The sequence below is a fragment of the Musa acuminata genome, chromosome BXJ3-9, assembly GCF_036884655.1.
Source record: "Musa acuminata AAA Group cultivar baxijiao chromosome BXJ3-9, Cavendish_Baxijiao_AAA, whole genome shotgun sequence".
NCBI classification, from domain to species: Eukaryota; Viridiplantae; Streptophyta; class Magnoliopsida; order Zingiberales; family Musaceae; genus Musa; species Musa acuminata.
Window position 1 is genome coordinate 6,264,585 of NC_088357.1, and position 22,592 is coordinate 6,287,176.

At 43.4% G+C, this 22,592-nt stretch overlaps 4 protein-coding genes and 1 pseudogene across 4 annotated transcripts; 1 reads left to right on the forward strand and 4 right to left on the reverse strand.

Annotated features, from left to right (window-relative positions):
* Positions 1 to 220: 220 nt before the first annotated feature.
* Positions 221 to 2,635, reverse strand: LOC135582706 (L-type lectin-domain containing receptor kinase SIT2-like). Its single transcript, XM_065167433.1, has one exon. It carries the CDS (start codon positions 2,491 to 2,493, stop codon positions 487 to 489), a length of 2,007 nt encoding a protein of 668 aa, XP_065023505.1. The 5' UTR covers positions 2,494 to 2,635; the 3' UTR covers positions 221 to 486.
* Positions 2,636 to 3,467: 832 nt separating this feature from the next.
* Positions 3,468 to 5,630, reverse strand: LOC108951209 (L-type lectin-domain containing receptor kinase SIT2). Its single transcript, XM_018818053.2, has one exon. It carries the CDS (start codon positions 5,577 to 5,579, stop codon positions 3,579 to 3,581), a length of 2,001 nt encoding a protein of 666 aa, XP_018673598.2. The 5' UTR covers positions 5,580 to 5,630; the 3' UTR covers positions 3,468 to 3,578.
* A 1,401-nt stretch (positions 5,631 to 7,031) lies between these two features.
* On the reverse strand, positions 7,032 to 18,920 carry LOC103997500 (uncharacterized). The gene is made up of 2 exons (XM_065167436.1): positions 16,484 to 18,920; positions 7,032 to 9,088 (listed from the first exon to the last, which is right to left on the reverse strand). Exons 1-2 carry the CDS (start codon positions 18,469 to 18,471, stop codon positions 7,096 to 7,098), a joined length of 3,981 nt encoding a protein of 1,326 aa, XP_065023508.1. The 5' UTR covers positions 18,472 to 18,920; the 3' UTR covers positions 7,032 to 7,095.
* Positions 12,861 to 13,824, reverse strand: LOC135649236 (L-type lectin-domain containing receptor kinase SIT2-like; annotated as a pseudogene).
* Positions 18,921 to 19,806: 886 nt separating the features above from the next.
* LOC135649238 (L-type lectin-domain containing receptor kinase SIT2-like) lies at positions 19,807 to 21,773 on the forward strand. The gene has a single exon (XM_065167437.1). It carries the CDS (start codon positions 19,891 to 19,893, stop codon positions 21,733 to 21,735), a length of 1,845 nt encoding a protein of 614 aa, XP_065023509.1. The 5' UTR covers positions 19,807 to 19,890; the 3' UTR covers positions 21,736 to 21,773.
* The last annotated feature ends 819 nt before the right edge of the window (positions 21,774 to 22,592 follow it).

A 22,592-nucleotide genomic window follows, 5' to 3' on the forward strand; every position in this document is an offset into this window, starting at 1 on the left:
ATCGCAAGATGTGCACAATTAATCAATGAATAAAATGATGTTGTAGACATAGCGTGCAGTTAAAACATCTAATATTCACTATGTAAGCTATTATCCAAATAATTAATTCAAAAAAGGTCAATTGCTCAAAATTGAACATAGCCTTATAACCTTTTCATCATCCATACGCATTTCAAAGCAATTCAAAGAACCGGAATTTAGGATCGAATTCGCCATCATGTTATGATGTAAATATGACACGTTAATAAATTTGCATGTCAACAAGATTTCATTCGCGTGTGGCGAGTAATAGTCACACGGTTCCATACCTTATGATTTCACACATATGCACTCACTTGGAGTTTTAGTGGCTAAATTAACAATGTAGTATTGCATGATAACAATAACAGGGTATTGCGATACTACGACTGGTCGGCAGTCTAGTAGGACAAAGGAACATTAGGGGAGAGGGGGGGCGACACATATGATGACTAGTCATCTACTCCGTCATCGGCCTCCCGAAATAGTCGATGCAGTAGCCACCGACGAAGGATACGACATGCAATGTAAATCCAAGCCATCATTGCGAAGCAAAGCAAGACCGCCGAAGCTGAGGTACGTCGGCGACAGTTCCGGCAGCGGTGCATGACCCTCCAAGTAGCGTACCACTTGGCGCATGCTCGGCCGGGCTGCGGGCAGTGGATGCGAGCACAGCAGTCCGAGATTCAACACCAGCTCCACCTCCTCCACCACAAGCTCTTCCCCAAGTCTTGGATCCCTCGTCTCGAGTATGGATCCCTTCCGCCAATTGTCTACCACCCAATCCAACAGAACAAGGTGCTGCTCGTCCGCCATCGAGTCCACCGGCCTCCTTCCGCAAGCAACCTCGAGAATGAAAACCCCAAAGGCAAACAAATCGGTCATGGTGGTCGCCTTGCCGGTTCGAGGGAGCTCGGGAGCAAGGTAACCCATGGTTCCCGCGATACCGGTGGTCTGTGGATCCGTTCCACGATCGTATAACTTTGCTAGGCCAAAGTCACTCAACCTACCATTCAATTCGTGGTCGAGCAGTACATTGCTCGCCTTGATGTCTCGGTGGATGACGACTTGCTCCCAATCTTCGTGTAGATACAGAAGCCCTGATGCCACGCCTTTGATGATCCGGAACCGTGTCGCCCAATCCAGAGTAGGCTTGTCTTGGCCATACAGAAACTTGTCCAGGCTGCCATTGGGCATGTAATCATACACCAACAGGAGCTCACCTTTGCGTCGGCAATAGCCCAACAACTGAACAAGGTTGCGGTGGCGGAGGCGACCGATGCTAACTATCTCAGCGACAAACTCCCTCATGCCCTGTCTTGATTCATGAGATACTCTCTTCACCGCAATCTCCGATTTAGAAGTCTGTAGCACCCCCTTGTAGACCTTTCCGAATCCGCCTATTCCGAGCAAATCTTCGTCCTCGAAACCCTTGGTAGCTTCGTACAAGTCTTTGTAGGAGAACCGATGAGGGCCGTACTCAAGCTCCCAGTCCTCGCGGACCTCTGCGTACTTGATCCTCCATCTTACGATGAAAGCCACGACTCCTACGACGATTAGAACTAGTCCAGCTGATGCTAGAGGCAGTGAAATGGTCAACGCCTTTGATCCTCGCTTGGGTCTCACACGAGGGAGCGAGGGTAGTAGGGAATAGTCGAGAGCTTGAGCTACTCCATTCATCTTAAAGCTCCAACCCAGAATGTAATGAGACGTCAGGAGAGAACCAGTGGATGAGGAGAAGCCAACATACATGGGACCTGTCAGCACGCTTGATAGATCGATGATCGCGGATAAAAGAGGTTTTTGGGGTTTGGTCATTTGGATTGAAGCTAAGGTAACATTAAGCAGCATCTCTTGGGCGTCGTAATCTATCCAAACTTGCAGGGCTTCACCATTTATAAGGCTTAAAGCTTTGAACAAGCCAGAGTCATCAGCATAATAACCAGCGGTGTGGGAAGAGTTAGATGTCAGGCTGTTAATGTCGATTCCGACATGATTGTCATCAATATCCTGAAATTCAGGGTCATAGATTGTGTCAAGCTCGATGCCAAGAATATGATCGCTCGAGTTCCCATTGTTGCTCGGGTTGAAGAGGCCTAAGAACCGACTACCGAAGGCTCTGGAGAAGTCCTTGGTGGGAGAAATCAAGAAGACGATTCCATGGCCGCTAAGATTGGCGAGTTCTGGGATGAAGCCGAAGACGAAAGTGGTGGAGAAGGAGAAGATTTTACCAGTAGTTTGATCTCTGAAACGAAGTGGGGATGGACGGAAGGCGTGGCCCTTCACCTGCGTTGTCGCGTTGGTGATCCTCAGCAGACCACTGGAGGTGATGGATGCCACCCCGTCGAGCGTAAGATTGGCGCCTCTGAATCCATTGAAGATGAATTCGTGGCTTTCGCTGCCGGAGGCTGCAAGCTTTTTGTGGAAGAAGAGGAGGAGGAGGCCGACGAAAGTCTTGAGAAACATGGCTGCCATATCTATCGTGCAAAATCTACAACACGTTCAGAGGACCAAATAATTCCCAAATTGGAATTAAAGTCGGGTTTACGGTCATAACTAGAATATGATTTAACACCAACGAACAGATGCACTGTGATCATCTTGTATTTCATCAAATCGTAAAAGTTGATGGTATGAGATCAATTCTACATTGCCAAGGAGTCAATTTTCATTTTGGTCTTCTTTTCCCTGTTAATACAGATGCATACAAGTCTATGATGCAAATGGCCAGTTGATGATAATTTAGACGACCCAAAGCAATAATTGAACACTTGATGTTATGGGAAAAAAAGAAAGTCTTGCACGCCGGTAGACTTTTTTGCTCAGTGACAGCAACGGTGAAAGCAAACACCGGACTTGAATGAAACTGACAGACCAAAAAGGATGTTTTTGTTTTTTCTCCTCTCATTTTTATTCTTCAATATATATATATATATATATATATATATATATATATATATATATATATATATATATATATATATATATATTCTCTTTGTTCAATATAAATCTTCACCTTGTTCCAGCCACATCGGATTCATTAGAAGAACAAGCAAAAAGTCGTTCTCTAGAATCTTCAAAGTCTTCGGAGTTATTATCAAATGAAGAATCTGCAGAGGAATTTATGCAATGTTGACCAAGAACAAGCATTGACGTCTTCTATCCTTTTACCATGAATCATGAAACTCTTTTGTGACAATTCCTCGAGGATCTATATATTTTAAGATGGACACAATGAACAAATGAATCAAATGATGTTGTAAACGAGGCATGCCATCAACAATATCATACGCTAGTAAATTTGCAAGTTCGCAAGGTTTCGTTCAAATGTGGTGAGTGATGGTCACGGTTCCATGGCATGTGATTTCATACGTAGGCACTCACTTTGAGTTTTGGTTTAGTTGTAGACTAAATTAACATTTTAGTATGGCATGATAACAATCACAGGGTATTACTACACCACAACTGGTAGATAGCCTTTTAGTGCTTCAAAGCTAACAATACACTGTATGACAAAGGGACAAATCACGGGAGACGACACATATGATTGTCGGACTCCGTCAACGACCTCCGGAGAGAACCGATGCAGTAGCCTCCGGCGAAGTATTCGACATGAAACGGTCATCGACACCGTCGTTGCGAAGCCGCACAAAAGCGCTGAAGCTGAGGTACGTGGGCGACAGCTCGGGAAGCGGTGCATGGCCCTCCAAGTAGCGCACCACTTGGCGCATGCTCGGCCTTTCCGTGGGCAGTGGATGCGAGCACAACAGTCCAAGCTGCAACACCAGCTCCACCTCCTCCACATCGTACTCTTCTTCGAGCCTTGGATCCGTCGTCTCCAGTATCGATCCCTTCTGCCAATTCTTCAACACCCAGTCCGACAGAATAAGCTTCTCCTCGTCCGCCGTCGGGTCCACCGGCGTCCTCCCGCAAGCAACCTCAAGGAGGAAGACGCCGAACGCAAACACGTCGGTGATGGTGGTCGCCTTGCCGGTTCGAGCAAGCTCGGGAGCAAGATAACCCATGGTTCCCACCACATGGGTGGTCTGTGGATCCGTTCCATGATCGTACAACCTTGCTAGGCCAAAGTCACCCAACCTTCCAATCAATTCATTGTCGAGTAACACGTTGCTCGCCTTAATGTCTCTGTGGATGACGACTTGCTCCCAATCTTCGTGTAGATACAGAAGCCCTGATGCCACGCCTTTGATGATCCGGAACCGCGTCGCCCAATCCAGAGTAGGCATAGCTTGATCGTGTAGGAACTTTTCGAGACTGCCATTGGGCATGTAATCGTACACCAACAGAAGCTCTCCTTGGCGTCGGCAGTAGCCCAGCAATTGGACGAGGTTTCGGTGGCGAAGGCGACCGAGGCTGACGATCTCCGCAATAAACTCTCTCATACCCTGTCTTGATCCATGGGACACTCTTTTAATTGCAACCTCCGATCTAGAAGACCGTAGCACACCCTTGTACACTCTCCCGAACCCGCCCCTTCCGAGAAGCTCTGTGTCCCTGAAACCCTTGGCAGCCTTGAACAAATCCTTGTAGGAGAACCGATGAGGCCCGTACTCAAGCTCCCAGTCATCCAGGAGCTCTGAATACTTGGTCCTCCGTCTCAGGATGAACACGACAATCCCTACGACGGTTAAAACAAGCGTAGCTGACGCCATGGGCAGCCCGATGCGCGAAACCTTAAACTTGTGATTTGATTTCGCACGTGGAAGAGAAGGCAGCAGGGAGGAGTTGAGAGCTTGGGCTACGCCATTCATCTTAAAGCTCCAACCAAGGACGTAATGAGATGTTAGGAAAGGACCAGCGGAGGCGGAGAATCCAACATACATCGTTTCTAACAACACGCTTGTAAGATTGACGACCGCAGATAAGAGAGGTCTATGGGGTTTGGCCATGGGGAATGAAGCTAGGGTCACGTTAAGTAGCATCTCATGGCTATCATAGTCTACCCAAACTTGCATGGTTTGGCCGCTACTGAGGCTTAGATTTTGGAACGAACCAGTGTCATTCAGACAATAACCAGCAGTTTGGGACTCATCAGATTTCATGTCGTTGATATTGATCCCGACATGGTTATCATCAATATCTTGGAATTCGGGGTTACGGATTGTGTCAAGCTCGATCGCAAGGACATGGTTGGTCGAGTTACCGAGGTTGCTTGAATTGAAGAGGCCTAAATACTGATTACCTAAGGCTCGGGAGAAGTCCTTGTTGGGGGAAACTAAGAAGGCCATCCCATCCCCGCTAAGGTCCGGCAGTTCTGAGATGAAGGCAAAGATAAAAGTGGTGGAGAAGGAGAAGACGGTACCATTAGGAGACTCTTTGAAGCGAAGTGGGATTGGGTAGAAGGCGTGGCCCCTCGACTCGAATGTGTTGTTGGTGACCACGAGAAGCCCGTTGGAGGTGATCGACGCGATCCCGTCGGGATCAATATTGCGGCAACGGAATCCATTGAAGGTGAACCCATCAGTCCCACCGCAAGAGTCTGCAACTTCTCGGTGGAGGAGGAACAGGAAGAGCAAAGTCTTGAGAAACATCGCTGACATATCAATCTTGCAAAATTTGGATCGAGTTCACATTAACGATCGAGTTCATGGTTTTGAATGGTCAGCACTATGAAAATTCACAGAAGATGTTGGAAATAGCACGTACGTGGCTGGTCCATCTACCACTTTTTTTCCCAATGCCAATATCCTTGCTAGACTCCGAAGTCAACTGGAAGGCTGGCTCTGATAACATCGGTGACACGATGACCATTGCAATTCTATCATTGTCTGAATATTTTATTGTCGGGTATTTTTTAGAATGTGTGATCAGATTGATTCTCAAGGCACCTCAATTCTCTGGTCGTTCGTTCTTTTTTCATGATATTTTGAAGTATTTGTTTCCATTAAATGCAATGACTAGCAAGTTTGAACGAACCTCTTAATCATTCAATTTGATGCTGCTATGTTTGACTCGTGAAATTATATTTGGACCGTATCCAGTGGAAAGAAAAGTCAAGTGATATATTGAATTTGAGTAGATAGTGAAATTATTTGATAAGATACTCCTCTGTTGACACTGAGGTGTATGTTCTGTCAGCTTTGTACATCAATGAGATAGGATCATTCCCCATATAGAGACTCATTATGTTTTTAGAAATATTAGCTGATGAGGATAGTAATTATGATAAGACTCGGCTAATGTCAGATGACGCCTCACGCAACATCACCTGGTCAATGCAGATCGAAACGTCGACCGAGACGCATTAACATCATACCAAAGCTCAATTCTTCACGCCACGCCAACACAAAGTGAGACGGCTACACCATCCCGATCGGACACCGCACCCAACCGCCTCAGCGGGCTCGAGGAACGCCCCAGGGAGATCCCCGTCGTCCGGACCCGAATCGAGCTACGTCAGCACCGAGGCCACGGCTCAAAGTTATTTCCACAACATTAGCATAAAAGTCACAAGTTAACTATACTGACAAGTCAAATCTCATCCATATGAAATGTCACGATAAAGACTTGTGAATTATTAAAGACAGAGTTATATATATATATATATATATATATATATATATATATATATATATATATATATATATATATATATATATATATATATATATATATATATAAAAGACGGAGTTATAATTATTTATGACTAATGTTAGGAATACTCTCAATAATATCAGATAAATACTATAACACAGTGAAAAACACTATAGCATAGTACTTTAATACCGCGTTATGGTTGAAAATATTATAATTAGACTAGTGGATCAGTCCAAGGAAGGAAAAAAAATTGATTGACCGTCAAATCAAAGTATTTCAGAAATAAATAAAAAATACTATTAGAGAATTTTGAAAATCGGGCACTTCATGAGAAAAAGCTAAAGAATAGTTTTTTTCTAAGAATTAGTATATATATATATATATATAACAAAAAGTAAAAAAAATCGACTAAACAAATATCATGTATAAGATATCACTCTACTATAATGCTAATATTAATCTAAAGTCAATAATTGTATTGACTAACAATAGAAACATAAGAGATGGAGACAACAACTGTCAACAACTGTCATCATGTAATGCTCCAGAAATCGCCACCGACGAAGGATACGACATGATGTAATCATCGAAGCCTTCATTGTGAAGCATCGCAAGAACGCTGAAGCTGAGGTACGCCGGCGACAGTTCCGGAAGTGCTGCTTCGCCCTCCAAGTACTCCACCACTTGCCGCATGCTCGGCCTGCCTGCCGGCAAAGGATGCGAGCACAGCAATCCAAGCTTCAGAACCAGCTCCATCTCCTCCACCACGTACTCTTCTCCCAGCCTCGGATCCCTCGTCGCAAGGATCGATCCCTGCCGCCAATTCTCCACCACCCAATCCAACAAAATCAGCTCCTCCCCGGACGCGATCGAGTCCACCGGCCGCCTTCCACAAGTAACCTCCAAGAGGAAGATCCCGAATGCAAACACGTCGGTGATGGTGGCCGCCTTTCCGGTTCGAACAAGCTCGGGAGCAAGATAACCCATGGTTCCGACGATGTGGGTGGTGTGTGGATCGGTTCCATGATCATATAACCTTGCCAGGCCAAAGTCACCCAACCTTCCGTTCAATTCATTGTCCAGCAGCACATTGCTCGCCTTGATGTCTCTGTGGATGACGACTTGCTCCCAGCCCTCATGTAGATACAGAAGCCCTGATGCCACGTCTTTGATGATCCGGAACCGCGTCGCCCAATCCAGAGTAGGCTTGTCTTGGCCATACAGAAACTTGTCCAGGCTGCCATTGGGCATGTAATCATACACCAACAGCAGCTCCCCTTTGCGCCGGCAATAGCCCAACAACTGAACAAGGTTGCGGTGGCGGAGGCGGCCAATGCTGACGATCTCTGCTATGAACTCCCTCATGCCCTGTCTTGATTCGTGAGACACTCTCTTCACCGCAATCTCTGATTTAGAAGTCTGTAGCACCCCCTTGTAGACCTTTCCGAATCCGCCTATTCCGAGCAGCTCCTTATCTTTAAAACCCTTGGTAGCAATGAACAGATCTCTGTAGGAGAACCGACGAGGCCCATACTCAAGCTCCCAATCCTCGAGCACTTCTGCATACTTGATCATCCACCTCACCATGAACACGATGATTCCTGCGATGATCACAGCAAGTCCAGCCGACGCCAAGGGCAGTACGATGTCCAAAACCTTTGACTTGCCATTTGACTTTGCCCGAGGAAGCGATGGCAGCAAGGAGTAGTCGAGAGGTTCAGCTATCCCATTCATCCTAAAGCTCCAACCAAGAACATAATGAGATGTTTTGAAAGAACCAGTGGAGGAGGAGAATCCAACATACATGGGATCTGATAACAACACGCTTGAGAGATCAATGGTGGCGGACAACAGAGGTTTATGCGGCTTGGCCATTCGGATTGGAGCCATGGTCACGTTAAGCAGCATCTCATGGCCGTCATAGTCTATCCAAACTTGCATAGCTTTTTCACTTCTAAGGCTTAGATATGTGAACGATCCATTGTCGTTAGCGTAATAACCAGCAGCGTGGGATGCGTTGGATATCACGCCGTTGATATCGATCCCAACATGGTTGTCATCAATATCCAGAACATCGGGGTTATAATTCGTGTCAATCTCAATCGCGAGGACATGATTGTTCGAGTTACCGTCGCTACTTTGGTTAAAGAGGCCCAAGAACTGACTTCCTAAGGCTGCAGAGAAGTCCTCGGTGGGAGACACGAAGAAACCCATCCCGTTCCCGCTAAGGTTGGTGTATGCTGAGATGAAGCCGAAGACAAAAGTGGTGGAGAAGGAGAAGATTGTACCGTTCGTCTGGTTCCGGAAACGAAGCGGGGTTGGGTAGAAGGCATGGCCCTTCGACTGCTTTGACATGTTGGTGAGCTTCAGCAGACCATCGGAGGTGACGTTGGCCACCCCATCGAAGGTAAGATTGAGGCGTCCGAATCCGTTGAAGGTGAAGCTTTCATTACCACCGCTAGAGGCTGCAAGCTTTAGGTGGAAGAGGAGGAGGAGGAGGCAGACCAAAGTCCTAAGAAACACTGTCGACATGTTACAGAGCTTCTTCACGCTAGTTTTGGATTGACAGATAGTAGGAGAGTGCTGTTGGCTTTGGTGTCTCATAGTCACCACATACGAAAGTAAGCACTCAGAAGAACAGATAATATCACCCACTGATATATATAAGCGCAAAGAGGTTGAAGGTTCCAACCAGTCTCAGATGACTAGATTTAGGTGCTCTGTGAAATACCCAGCAAAAACATATACTTCGACTCAATCATCTTCTATTTCATCAAATTGATTAAAGCTTGTAAACCTACACCATCCAACTTGTAAATCTCATTTAATTCGACTCAATCGTGATGAGAGAGAACCGGATCATAAAGGACCGAGTCTAAAATCCAGTTCTATTGCCAAAGGTCAAATATAAATCTTTGGTTCTTCTTTGACTTGGTCATCTGCAGCTAAAGCTTTGAATGGTGGTGATGATCTACATGACGGAGCTATCTGAACATATTTGACCTACACAGCTATCTGCATCGAACAATAGCAAGAACGGAACTATTTGCATACACTTCCACACTATCAGTAAGTTACACTTGTTCAAGCCAAAAATCTACGATCATCACTGTTTGACGAATAGGGTTCGAGTAGAGCTTTCCGGAATTAAATTGAACTTGCGTGACCCGATGCTTGAGCTGCTTCAGGTCCAAGTTTTCGGCATATCGGTTGTCAACATCATTTTGTGATGTCTAATGATCTCATCCATAGATTCTTCATCTTTCCTTTAATTCCATCTTGTAGAGTGCAGTTGACTTGGATCCATTGACTTGAAAGTTTCGAAATCCAGCATAAAAATTCCTATTTCGTTGGATGGAGATGTAAATATATGGAAGGAAAAAACAAGACAATAGTGTCGTTGAGTGCTGTTGTCAAGGGAGGAATAGTTAAGAACATCAAATTTTGATATGAATTGTACTGTTCTAAAGATGATGATGACATGACAATTGAGCTGAGCTGCAATTCAATTAGTCAAGTTGGCATCTTATGCAACTCTTTTAAATCTTATGAAGTAGTCTGGTTAATATCCCATTCTATCAGACTTCGTCTAACGAGATTATTGCTGACTAATACCGAGTCCCACAAAGTTGGCAAATCACCTCAAATAAACAAAAAATAGCTTATCTAATCTTATAAATACATTAGGAGATGAGTCTAAGGTTGCTCCTTTGGTCAATTAAACGGGTATATCTCATTCGAATATCGAGGATATATATGGTGACCGCTGCTCAACGCTTGGGTGGTCTGCCTGCTTCTCCTCCACCGAACTGTTAGCAGGTGGAAACCACGACTTCGACTTCAATGGATTTGGGGGATCCAATGTCATTTTCGGTGGTGTCGCATCGAGAGTGACATGGCTGTGTGCGTAGATTTTAAATGATGTGCTGTGCGGTGCCCGTAGAATCCAACTTATAGATCCCTCTTTGATTGCTGCAGTACGATGGTGCGAGAATACGAGCAAAAAATATATTGCACGATGAAGTGTATCATCATCGCATCCGCTATGTGGATCACCGCTAGAGACGAGTTTATAAAAAATTTTTAATCCATGGACTAGGATATACATAGTAGGAGATATATGATCTCCCAAGAACGTCTCAATCACTTTATTAAGTTATACGATTTTATTGTTTTTGAGTTTTTCGAACTAGTTTTTATTTTTATTTTCTACTGCGTATGTGATGTTCTCTATAGTTTCCAATAGTAGTATCAGAACTAGGTTGCTCGTGCAGAGATCGGTCATTAACTACGTGTTGTGTTGAATCACGTAGAATTAGTTTTTGCTTAAAGTTGTGTTTTTGTCGATTTGAGAATAGATCAGCGTAGTTTTTGGCGTATGAACTATTTTATTACCTAAAAACTTCTGGAGATTAGTTTTGAAAGGGAAGGAGGGTAGCAAAGGTTGCTGCCTTGCAAATTTGGCTAAGGGCTACTTGTAGCCCTAGCCGAGAGCAGTATTAGCTACTTATAGCCCTGGTTGAGGACTGTTAGGCCATAGCCAGCCCTCACAATTAGCGTTTCTTGGCCACATGAGGCTACTTGTAGCCCTAGCCGAGAGCAGCATTAGCTACTTGTAGCCCTGGTTGAGGACTGTCAGGCCACAGCCAGCCCTCACGATTAGGGTTTCTTGGCCACATGGGCCACATGGGGCACCCTAAAACTGTAGAGTCTCCCAAATTTAATTAAGGGTTAATTCAAGTATTAATTAAGTAGTTTAATTAATTATTATCTAGTTAGTCCTACATATGCATATTGCTTATGATGTATGATATGGACAAATGGTCATAGGTCATGTGTAATGATGTATATGTATGTATGTGATTATTATTGAGACTTGTAAGCGTCCTACTCTCCCTCATTATATATAACATGTAATTCTATCTCCCTCAATGTTGTACCTCCACTTGATAAGATCAAATTTTCTCATTTATAAAATATGTACCTTTTTTGGGTCTGTGTACTTGTAATTAATTTATAATTGCATAAGATAGTACGGTGGGACCGTGGAGGCACTAGCGGAACCCATGAGGATGAGACAAATGTTCGTCAAGCATGGAGATGCACCGAGGTGTCGATGAGACCGATGGGATGAGATGAACGATCATCGGACATGGAAATACACCGAGACACACATAGATCTTTATGTATGTGATCATGCATTTTGGCTCAAGCCTGATCACTATGGGTTATAGTCCATGATCATTCGATGTGGATGTATGTTTATATATGTAATATATATTTTTATACCTATTAGGTATATATATATATTTATGCGATGTAAATATATGTTAAATATATATGTATGACGTGATATATTTAACTATGAGTTCGAACCAAAATTAAAAATTCCTCCAATAATAATATTAAGTCAATAAATATTTGATAATTAGATTAACCCATGCAACTTTCCATCATTATAGAGGGAAATCAATTTTCGATATGGGCTAAGTTGGTTGAGTCCCTTGAGGCTCACCTATATTAGGATTTGAGATCTTGCCTATGACATAGAGATGTCATCGGTGACCTAAAGACATGGTATACTTAGTCGAGTCTCTTGAGGGTGTATCATCGAATCAGACTTATCTTGTCATGATTGTGCTAACTTAATCGAACATCATGGTTGATTGAGTTCCTCGAGACCACGATGGTTTGGAGGCTGAATAGGACAAGAATCACAAGAGATTATGATTGACAAGAGTTGCCTATCATTTTAGGTTTAGTATGATTGGCTGAGTCTCCCGAGGTCATACTAAGAGGTCAATTAGATCCCGATCCTCACTAAGAATTCATTGGAGATTTTCAATTCACATGTCGGAGGGTGTCGTATGTTTCATGAGAAAATAGCGAGAGTAGATTAAGATAAAAGTCCATGTTTTAATTATTTTTTTATAAAATCCAAAATCTATATGTTATTTATTTTTTGTTGCATCTTTATTTTTTAGAAACATATCGTTTATAAATTTCTTATATGATATACTAGATGTCAATCGTCTCACTAGTCCAAACTATATGGATTGGAGATAAATATAACTCATGTGACTTAAATGATCTACATCCCATGATATTTATGAATCAAATGTTTACGATCAATCATTTTGATGCAACTCTTAACCATTTCGCGTCCGCATCGAATTTTGTAGAAAAATAAATATAATTGATTTTTGTGTGTGTGTGTGTTCATATCCATGATCGCAAGATGTGCACAATTAATCAATGAATAAAATGATGTTGTAGACAAAGCGTGCAGTTAAAACATCTAATATTCACTATGTAAGCTATTATACAAATAATTAATTCAAAAAGGTCAATTGCTCAAAATTGAACATAGCCTTATAACCTTTTCATCATCCATACGCATTTCAAAGCAATTCAAAGAATCGGAATTTAGGATCGAATTCGCCATCATGTTATGATGTAAATATGATACGTTAATAAATTTGCATGTCAACAAGGTTTCATTCGAGTGTGGCGAGTAATAGTCACACGGTTCCATACCTTATGATTTCACACATATGCACTCACTTCGGTTCCAAAGGCAAACACATCGGTCATGGTGGTCGCCTTGCCGGTTCGAGGGAGCTCGGGAGCAAGGTAACCCATGGTTCCCGCGATACCGGTGGTCTGTGGATCCGTTCCACGATCGTATAACTTTGCTAGGCCGAAGTCACTCAACCTACCAGTCAATTCGTGGTCGAGCAGCACATTGCTCGCCTTGATGTCTCGGTGGATGACGACTTGCTCCCAATCTTCGTGTAGATACAGAAGTCCTGATGCCACGCCTTTGATGATCCGGAACCGCGTCGCCCAATCCAGAGTAGGCTTGTCTTGGCCATGCAGAAACTTGTCCAGGCTGCCATTGGACATGTAATCATACACCAACAAGAGCTCACCTTTGCGTCGGTAATAGCCCGACAACTGAACAAGGTTGCGGTGGCGGAGGCGACCGATGCTAACTATCTCAGCTATAAACTCCCTCATGCCCTGTCTTGATTCATGAGATACTCTCTTCTAAGCAATCTCCGATTTCGAAGTCTGCAGCGCCCCCTTGATCTTACCTCGAACACCAGGGCTCCTACGACGATTAGAACTAGTCCAGCTGATGCTAGAGGCAGTGAAATTGCCAACGCCTTTGATCCTGGCTCGGGTCTCACTCGAGGGAGCGAGGGCAGTAGGGAATAGTCGAGAGCTTGAGCTACTCCATTCATGTTAAAGCTCCAACCCAGAATGTAATGAGACGTCAGGATTGAACCAGTGGATGAGGAAAATCCAACATACATGGGATCCGTTAGCACTCTTGATAGATCGATGGTCGCAGATAAGAGAGGTTTTTGGGGTTTGGCCATTGGGATTGAAGCTAAGGTCACGTTAAGTAGCATCTCATGGCTATCATAGTCTACCCAAACTTGCATGGTTTGGCCGCTACCGAGGCTTAGATTTTGGAACGAACCAGTGTCATTCAGATAATAACCAGCAGTGTGGGGCTCATCAGATTTCATGTCGTTGATATTGATCCCGACATGGTTATCATCAGTATCTTGGAATTCGGGGTTACGGACTGTGTCAAGCTCGATCGCAAGGACATGGTTGGTCGAGTTACCGAGGCTGCTTGAATTGAAGAGGCCTAAAAACTGACTACCTAAGGCTCCGGAGAAGTCCTTGGTGGGGGAAACTAAGAAGGCCATCCCATCCCCACCAAGGTCCGCGAGTTCGAGATGAAGGCAAAGACAAAAGTGGTGGAGAAGGAGACGGTACCATTAGGAGAATCTCTGAAGCGAAGTGGGTTTCGGTAGAAGGCGTGGCCCTTCGACTGGACTGTGTTGTTGGTGACCACGAGAAGCCCGTCGGAGGTGATCGACGCGATCCCGTCGGGAGCAATATTGTGGCAACGGAATCCATCGAAGGTGAACCCATCATTACCACCACAAGAGTCTACAACTGCTCGGTGGAGGAGGAACAGGAAGAGCAAAGTCTTGAGAAACATCGCTGACATATGAATCTTGCAAAATTTGGATCGAGTTCTCAGTAACGATAGTAGATTTAGAAACTGAGGTACATCAGAGATTGAGTTTTCATGGCTTTGAAATAGAACGTACGTGGCTGGTCCATCGACCACCACAATTCTCTGGTCGTTCATTCTTTTTTCATGATATTTTGAAGTATTTGTTTCCATTAAATGCAATGACTGGCAAGTTTGAACAAACCTCTTAATCATTTAATTTGATGCTGCTATGTTTGACTCGTGAAATTATATTTGGACCGTATCCAGTGGAAAGAAAAGTCAAATGATATATTGAATTTGAGTAGATAGTGAAATTATTTGATAATATACTCCTGTGTTGACACTGAGGTGTATGTCCTGTCAGCGTTGTATACGAATGAGATAGGATCATTCCCCATGATTAGAGAGTCATTATGTGTTTAGAAATATTAGCATATCTTTCCAAATCCATGATTACATGATTCATATGCTGAAATATGGTCAATTTTACATTGATATAAAAAGTTACAAGTTAACCATACTGACAAGTCAAATCTCATCCATATGAAATGTCATGATAAAGACTTGTGAATTATTTAAGACGGAGTTATATATATGTGTATATATATATATATATATATATATATATATATATATATATATATATATATATATATATATATATATATATATGTATATATATATATATATATGTATATATATGTATATATATATATATATGTATATATATATATATATGTATATATATATATATATGTATATATATATATATATATGTATATATATATATATATATATGTATATATATATATATGTATATATATATATATATGTATATATATATATGTATATATATATATATGTATATATATATATGTATATATACGTATATATGTATATATATGTATATATGTATATATATATGTATATATATATATATGTATATATATATATATGTATATATATATATATATGTATATATATATATGTATATATATATATATATGTATATATATATATATATGTATATATATATATATATTTATATGTATATATATATATATATGTATATATATATATGTATATATATATATGTATATATATATATGTATGTATATATATATATGTATATATATATATGTATATATATATATGTATGTATATATATATATATATATATATATATATATATATATATATATATGTATGTATATATATATATATATATATATATATATATATATATATATATATATATATATATATATATATATATATATATATATATATATATATATATATAGAAAAGTTTTTTGGTTTTTTCTCATAAATTATCTTTCATTTTATAATTTTTTAATAACGTCACTCTTTTTATGACTAATGCTGGGAATACCTTCAAACACAGGTTCTTTTTCGTATGAATTGGTTCATATCATGAATCGATCCACTTATGATATTTTGAGTAATATCAGAAAATATTATAACACAGCAAAAAATACTATAGCCTATAGTACTTTTATAACATGCTATAGTTGAAAATATTATAATTAGACTAGTGGACCAGTCCAAGGAAGGAAAAGAAATTAACTGACCGTCAAATCAAAGTATTTTAGAAATAAATAAAAAATACTATTAGAGAATTTTGACAAAACTGAAAAAAAATTCGATTAAGTAGCCACAAATGGGTACTCCAGAAAATTGAAGCACACAAAATAAATCACCTAAACAAATATCATCTAAAGTCAATCAATAATTGTGTCGACTAACAAAAGGAACGGAAGAGATGGAGACGACTGTCATCATGTAATGCTTCCCATCCGCAATTACCAAGCTCCAGAAATGGCCGCCGACGAAGTGGCCATCGACGAAGGATACGACATAATGTAATCATCGAAGCCTTCATTGTGAAGCAACGCAAGAACGCTGAAGCCGAGGTAAGTCGGCGACAGTTCCGGAAGTGCTGCTTCGCCCTCCAAGTACTCCACCACTTGCCGCATGCTCGGCCTGCCTGTTGGCAGCGGATGCGAGCACAGCAATCCAAGCTTCAGAACCAGCTCCACCTCCTCCATTACGTACTCATTTCCCAGCCTCCGATCTCTCGTCGCAAGTATCGATCCCTTCCGCCAATTCTCCACCACCCAATCCAACAAAATCAGTTCCTCCCCGTACGCGACCGAGTCCACCGGCCGCCTCCCGCAAGCAACCTCCAAGAGGAAGACCCCGAACGCAAAGACGTCGGTGACGGTGGTCGCCTTGCCTGTTCGAACAAGCTCGGGAGCAAGATAACCCATGGTTCCGACGATGTGTGTGGTGTGTGGATCGGTTCCATGATCATATAACCTTGCTAGGCCAAAGTCGCCCAACCTTCCATTCAATTCATTGTCCAGCAGCACATTGCTCGCCTTGATGTCTCTGTGGATGACGACTTGCTCCCAATCTTCGTGAAGATACAGAAGCCCTGATGCCACGCCTTTGATGATCCGGAACCGCGTCGCCCAATCCAGAGTAGGCTTCTCTTGGTCATACAAGAACCTATCGAGGCTGCCATTGGGCATGTAATCATACACCAACAGCAGCTCCCCTTTGCGTCGGCAATAGCCCAACAACCGAACAAGGTTGCGGTGGCGGAGGCGGCCGATGCTGACGATCTCTGCTATGAACTCCCTCATGCCCTGTCTTGATTCGTGAGACACTCTCTTCACCGCAATCTCTGATTTAGAAGTCTGTAGCACCCCCTTGTAGACCTTTCCGAATCCGCCTATTCCGAGCAGCTCCTTATCTTTAAAACCCTTGGTAGCGATGAACAGATCTCTGTAGGAGAACCGATGAGGCCCATACTCAAGCTCCCAATCCTCGAGCACTTCTGCATACTTGATCCTCCACCTCACAATGAACACGATGATCCCTGCGATGATCACAGCAAGTCCAGCCGACGCCAAGGGCAGCACGATGTCCAAAACCTTTGACTTGCCATTTGACTTTGCCAGAGGAAGCGATGGCAGCAAAGAGCAGTCGAGAGGTTCAGCTACCCCATTCATCCTAAAGCTCCAACCAAGAACATAATGAGATGTTTTGAAAGAACCAGTGGAGGAGGAGAATCCAACATACATGGGATCTGATAACAGCACGCTTGAGAGATCAATGGTGGCAGACAATAGAGGTTTATGCGGCTTGGCCATTGGGATTGGAGCCATGGTCACGTTAAGCAGCATCTCATGGCCGTCATAGTCTATCCAAACTTGCATAGCTTTTTCACTTCTAAGGCTTAGATCTGTGAACGATCCATTGTCGTCAGCGTAATAACCAGCAGCGTGGGATGTGCTGGATTTCACACTGTTGATATCGATCCCGACATGGTTGTCATCAATATCCAGAACATCGGGGTTATAGATCGTGTCAATCTCAATCGCAAGGACATGATTGTTCGAGTTACCGTCGCTGCTTTGGTTGAAGAGACCCAAGTACTGACTTCCTAAGGCTGCAGAGAAGTCCTCGGTGGGAGAAACGAAGAAAGCCATCCCGTTCCCGCTAAGGTTGGTGTATGCTGAGATGAAGCCGAAGACAAAAGTGGTGGAGAAGGAGAAGATTGTACCGTTCGTCCGGTTCCGGAAACGAAGCGGAGTAGGGTAGAAGGCATGGCCCTTCGCCTGCGTTGACATGTCGGTGAGCATCAGCAGACCATCGGAGGTGACGTTGGCTACCCCATCGAAGGTAAGATTGAGGCGTCCGAATCCGTTGAAGGTGAAGCTATCGTTTCCACCGCTAGAGGCTGCATGCTTTAGGTGAAAGAGGAGGAGGAGGAGGCGGACCAAAGTCCTAAGAAACACTGCCGACATGTTCCAGAGCTTCTCCATGCTAGTTCTGGATTGACAGAGGAGGAGAGAGCTGTTGGCTTTGGTGTCTCATAGTCACCACATACGAAAGTAATCAATCAGAAGAACAGATAATATCACCCACTGATATATAAGCGCAAAGAGGTTGAAGGTTCCAACCAGTCTCAGATGACTAGATTTAGCTGCTCTGTGAAATACCCAGCAAAAACGTATACTTAAAATCATCTTCTATTTCATCAAATTGATTAAAGCTGGTAAACCTACACCATCCAACCTATAAATCTCATTTAATTCGACTCAATTGTGATGAGAGAGAACCGGATCATGAAGGACCGAGTCTAAAATCCAGTGTCTAAAATCTCATTTGGGTCTTCTTTCACTTGGTCACCTGCAGACAAAGCTTTGAATTGTGGTGATGATCTACATGACGAAGCTATCTGAACGTATTTGAACTTTCTCACCCTTCACAGCTATCTGCAACGAACAATAGCAATAAAGGAACTATTTGCATACACTTCCACTCTATCAATAAGTTACAGTTGTTCAAGTCAAAAATCTAGAATCATCACTGTTAGACGCATAGGGTTCGAACAGAGCTTTCCGGAATGGAGTTATAATAGGGATTTCGATTTAGGATGACGATATTAAATTGAATTTGCGTGACCCGATGCTTAAGCTGCTTCGGGTCCAAGTTTTCAGCATATTAGTTGTCAACATCTAATGATCTCATCCGTAGATTCTTCAACTTTCTAGCTGATACATCCACAATGAATCCGGCATAAAAATTTCTATTTCATTGAATGGAGATGTAAGGATTTGAAAAGAAAAAACAAAAAATAGTTTCCTTGAGTGCTATTGTCAAGAGAGGAGTAATATGAATTGTACTGTTCTAAAGTTGATGTTGACAGGACAATTGAGCTGAGCTGCAAGACATTTAGTCAAGCTGGCATCTTATGCAACTCTGTTAAATCTTATGAAATAGTCTGGCTAATATCTCATCACAATTTGTCCCCATTCTATCTGACTTAGTCCCACAAAGTTGGCAAATCACCTCAAATAAAGAAAAAATAGCTGATCTAATCTTATAAACACCACGGAGATGAGTCTAAGGAAGCTCCTTTGGTCAATTAAAACGCTGATAAATCCAGCTGGTATATCTCATTCGAATGTCAAGGATATTTCAGTTGACCGCTGCTAAAATTCAACGCGTTGAATGAAGCGGGTCAGAAGAGAGAAACGTTCCACGCCTAAATCCATGCATCCTCCGATCTCTTGCGATAAAAAGACTTCGCTCGTTACTGGTGGAATTGTTCTGCATGATTGAGATGCCAGCAATGCTGCCGTCTTGCAGGTGGAAACCACGACTTCGTCTTCAATGGATTTGGGGGATCCAATCTCACCCTCGGTGGTGTCGCATCGATCACTTCCGGTGGTCTCTTGATGCTCACCAACAACACCAAGGAGAAGATGGGTCATGCCTTCTACCCATCCCCACTGCGCTTCCGAGATCTGCCTAATGGTTCAGTCTTCTCCTTCTCCACCACTTTTGTCACTGCCTTCATCTCAGAGTACGCCGATTTTAGCAGCCATGGAGTCGCCTTCGTAGTTTCTCCCACCAAGGACTTCTCCAGAGCCTTAGGGAGCCAATACCTGGGCCTCTTCAATCGAAGCAATGATGGCAATTCAAGCAATCATGTATTGGCGATTGAGCTCGATACAATCAACAACCCCGAATTCCAAGATATCGATGACAATCATGTCGGCATCGATATCAACAGCTTGACATCCATGGACTCCCACACCGCTGGTTATTATGCTGATGACACCGGCCTATTCAAAAGCTTGAGGTTTAGCAGTGGCCAAGCCATGCAAGTTTGGATAGATTACGACGGTCAAGAGATGCTCCTGAACGTTTCCTTGTCTCCGATCCCGATGGCCAAACCCCATAAACCCCTCTTATCCACTGCCATCGACCTCTCGAGCTTGTTATCGGAATCCATGTATGTCGGATTCGCCTCATCCACAGGTCCTGCCTTAACATCTCATTACGTTCTTGGTTGGAGCTTTACGTTGAATGGAGCAGTAGCTCGAGCTCTCGACTACTCCTTGCTGCCTTCGCTTCCTCGTACGAAATCAAATGTTAGATCAAAAGTATTGCACATCGGGCTGCCCTTAGCGTCCATCACACTTGTTTCTGTGATTGTAGTAATTGTCGTTTTCATCGTGAGATGGAAGATCAAGTATGCAGAGCTCCTGGAAGACTGGGAGCTCGAGTACGGACCTTATCGGTTCTCGTACAAAGATTTGTTCGGAGCCACGAAAGGTTTCATGGACGAGGAGCTGCTCGGAAGGGGTGGGTTCGGAAGGGTCTACAAGGGGGTGCTTCCGTATTCTGGATCAGAGGTCGCGGTGAAAAGAGTGTCTCACGAATCAAAACAGGGTATAACAGAGTTCATAGCAGAGGTCGTCAGCATCGGTCGTATCCGCCACCGGAATCTTGTTCAGCTGCTCGGCTATTGCCGACGCAAGGAGGAGCTGCTGCTGGTGTACGATTACATGCCCAATGGCAGTCTCGATAAATTTCTGTACGACCAAGAGAAGCCTCCGCTGGATTGGGCGACACGGTTTCGGGTCATCAAAGGCATGGCATCAGGCGTTCTGTATCTACATGACGACTGGGAGCAGGTTATAGTCCACAGAGACATCAAGGCGAGCAATGTGTTGCTCGACAGCGAATTGAATGGAAGACTGGGTGACTTCGGCCTAGCAAGGTTATACGACCATGGAACCGATCCAAAGACCACCCGCGTCGTCGGAACCATCGGTTATCTTGCTCCCGAGCTCGCTCGAACCGGCAAGGCGACCACCGTCACCGACGTGTTTGCGTTCGGCGTCTTCCTCCTCGAGGTTGCTTGCGGGAGGAGGCCGGTGGAGCGGATGGCGGCGGAGGAGCAGTTGGTTCTATCGGATTGGGTGTTGGATAACTGGAGGAAGGGGACGATACTGGCAACGATGGATCCAAGGCTGGGGGATGACTACGCGGTGGAGGAGGTGGAGCTGGTGTTGAAGCTTGGATTACTGTGCTCGCATCCACTTCCCACAGCAAGGCCGAGCATGCGCCAAGTCGTGCGCTACTTGGAGGGCCATGCACCGCTCGCCGAACTCTCGCCCACGTACCTCAGCTTCAGCGCTTTTGTGCAGGTTCACAACGAAGGTGCCGATGACCATATCACGTCGTATACTTCGTCGGTGGCTTCTGCATCGGTTATCTCCGGAGGTCGATGACAGAGGAGGACATGGCTGTGTGTGTGTATAGATTGCAAATGCTGTGCCGTGCCTGTAGATTCCTCTCATGTCTAACCTCCTGCAGAAACTGGAGTTGGAATCCGACTTGGCTCATCTTAGAGGTTGATAGAAATAATAGAAGATAAGAACAATATAATATAAGAAGCTTTATTGAAGTAGATAAACTTTAGCTTGAATACATTAACATGTTCCTATCCTATTTATAGGATTAAGAGGGAGGATTTTCCTCAACAGAATAGAGGATTTTCCTCACAGAATAGATAAGATTTCCTCATATAGTGGAAAAATCTTATCTACCGAATGTTGACAGATCAACGAAGACTACCGCGGTGAGGAAGATGAAGATTGACCACGGAGCCTCTTAGGAATACACGGCGTCGCTGGCCGAAGGGTGAAGCTTCACTTTTCTCAACGACGTTGGTCGTGGTTGCGATTACGACGGCTGCGACGGTAGAGAAGAAATCTACAACAATGTTGCAGTGATGCTACTACAGCAAAGGAGGAAACTGCAACAGAGGAGGAAGCTGTAGTAGAAGAGGAAACTGTAGCAGAAGAGGAAGGAAAATAGCTACAACGACGAAGAAAGGTGGGGCAGTGCTGATGAGCAGCACTAGAGATGCCGTAGCGGAAGGGAACGGACGTTGGCGCTGAGCGACAACACCAATGATGAATTGGCAGCGAGACAGCGCCAACACCAATGATGAATTGGCAGCGAGAAGAGAGCTTGCTCTAGGCAAGCGGCTCTGATACCATGATAGAAATAATAGAAGATAAGAACAATATAATATAAGAAGCTTTATTGAAGTAGATAAACTTTAGCTTGAATACATTAACAT

Excerpts from the sequence above, each read along its gene's own strand:
- LOC103997500 (XM_065167436.1), bottom strand. The coding sequence starts at position 18,471 with ATGGAGAAGCTCTGGAACATGTCGGCAGTGTTTCTTAGGACTTTGGTC. Across the intron at positions 9,089-16,483 it reads TACATTATGTCGTATCCTTC|GACTTTGGTCTGCCTCCTCC; the intron begins GTCGATGGCCAC and ends AGTGTTTCTTAG.
- LOC135649238 (XM_065167437.1), top strand. The coding sequence starts at position 19,891 with ATGCTCACCAACAACACCAAGGAGAAGATGGGTCATGCCTTCTACCCA.
- LOC135582706 (XM_065167433.1), bottom strand. The coding sequence starts at position 2,493 with ATGGCAGCCATGTTTCTCAAGACTTTCGTCGGCCTCCTCCTCCTCTTC.
- LOC108951209 (XM_018818053.2), bottom strand. The coding sequence starts at position 5,579 with ATGTCAGCGATGTTTCTCAAGACTTTGCTCTTCCTGTTCCTCCTCCAC.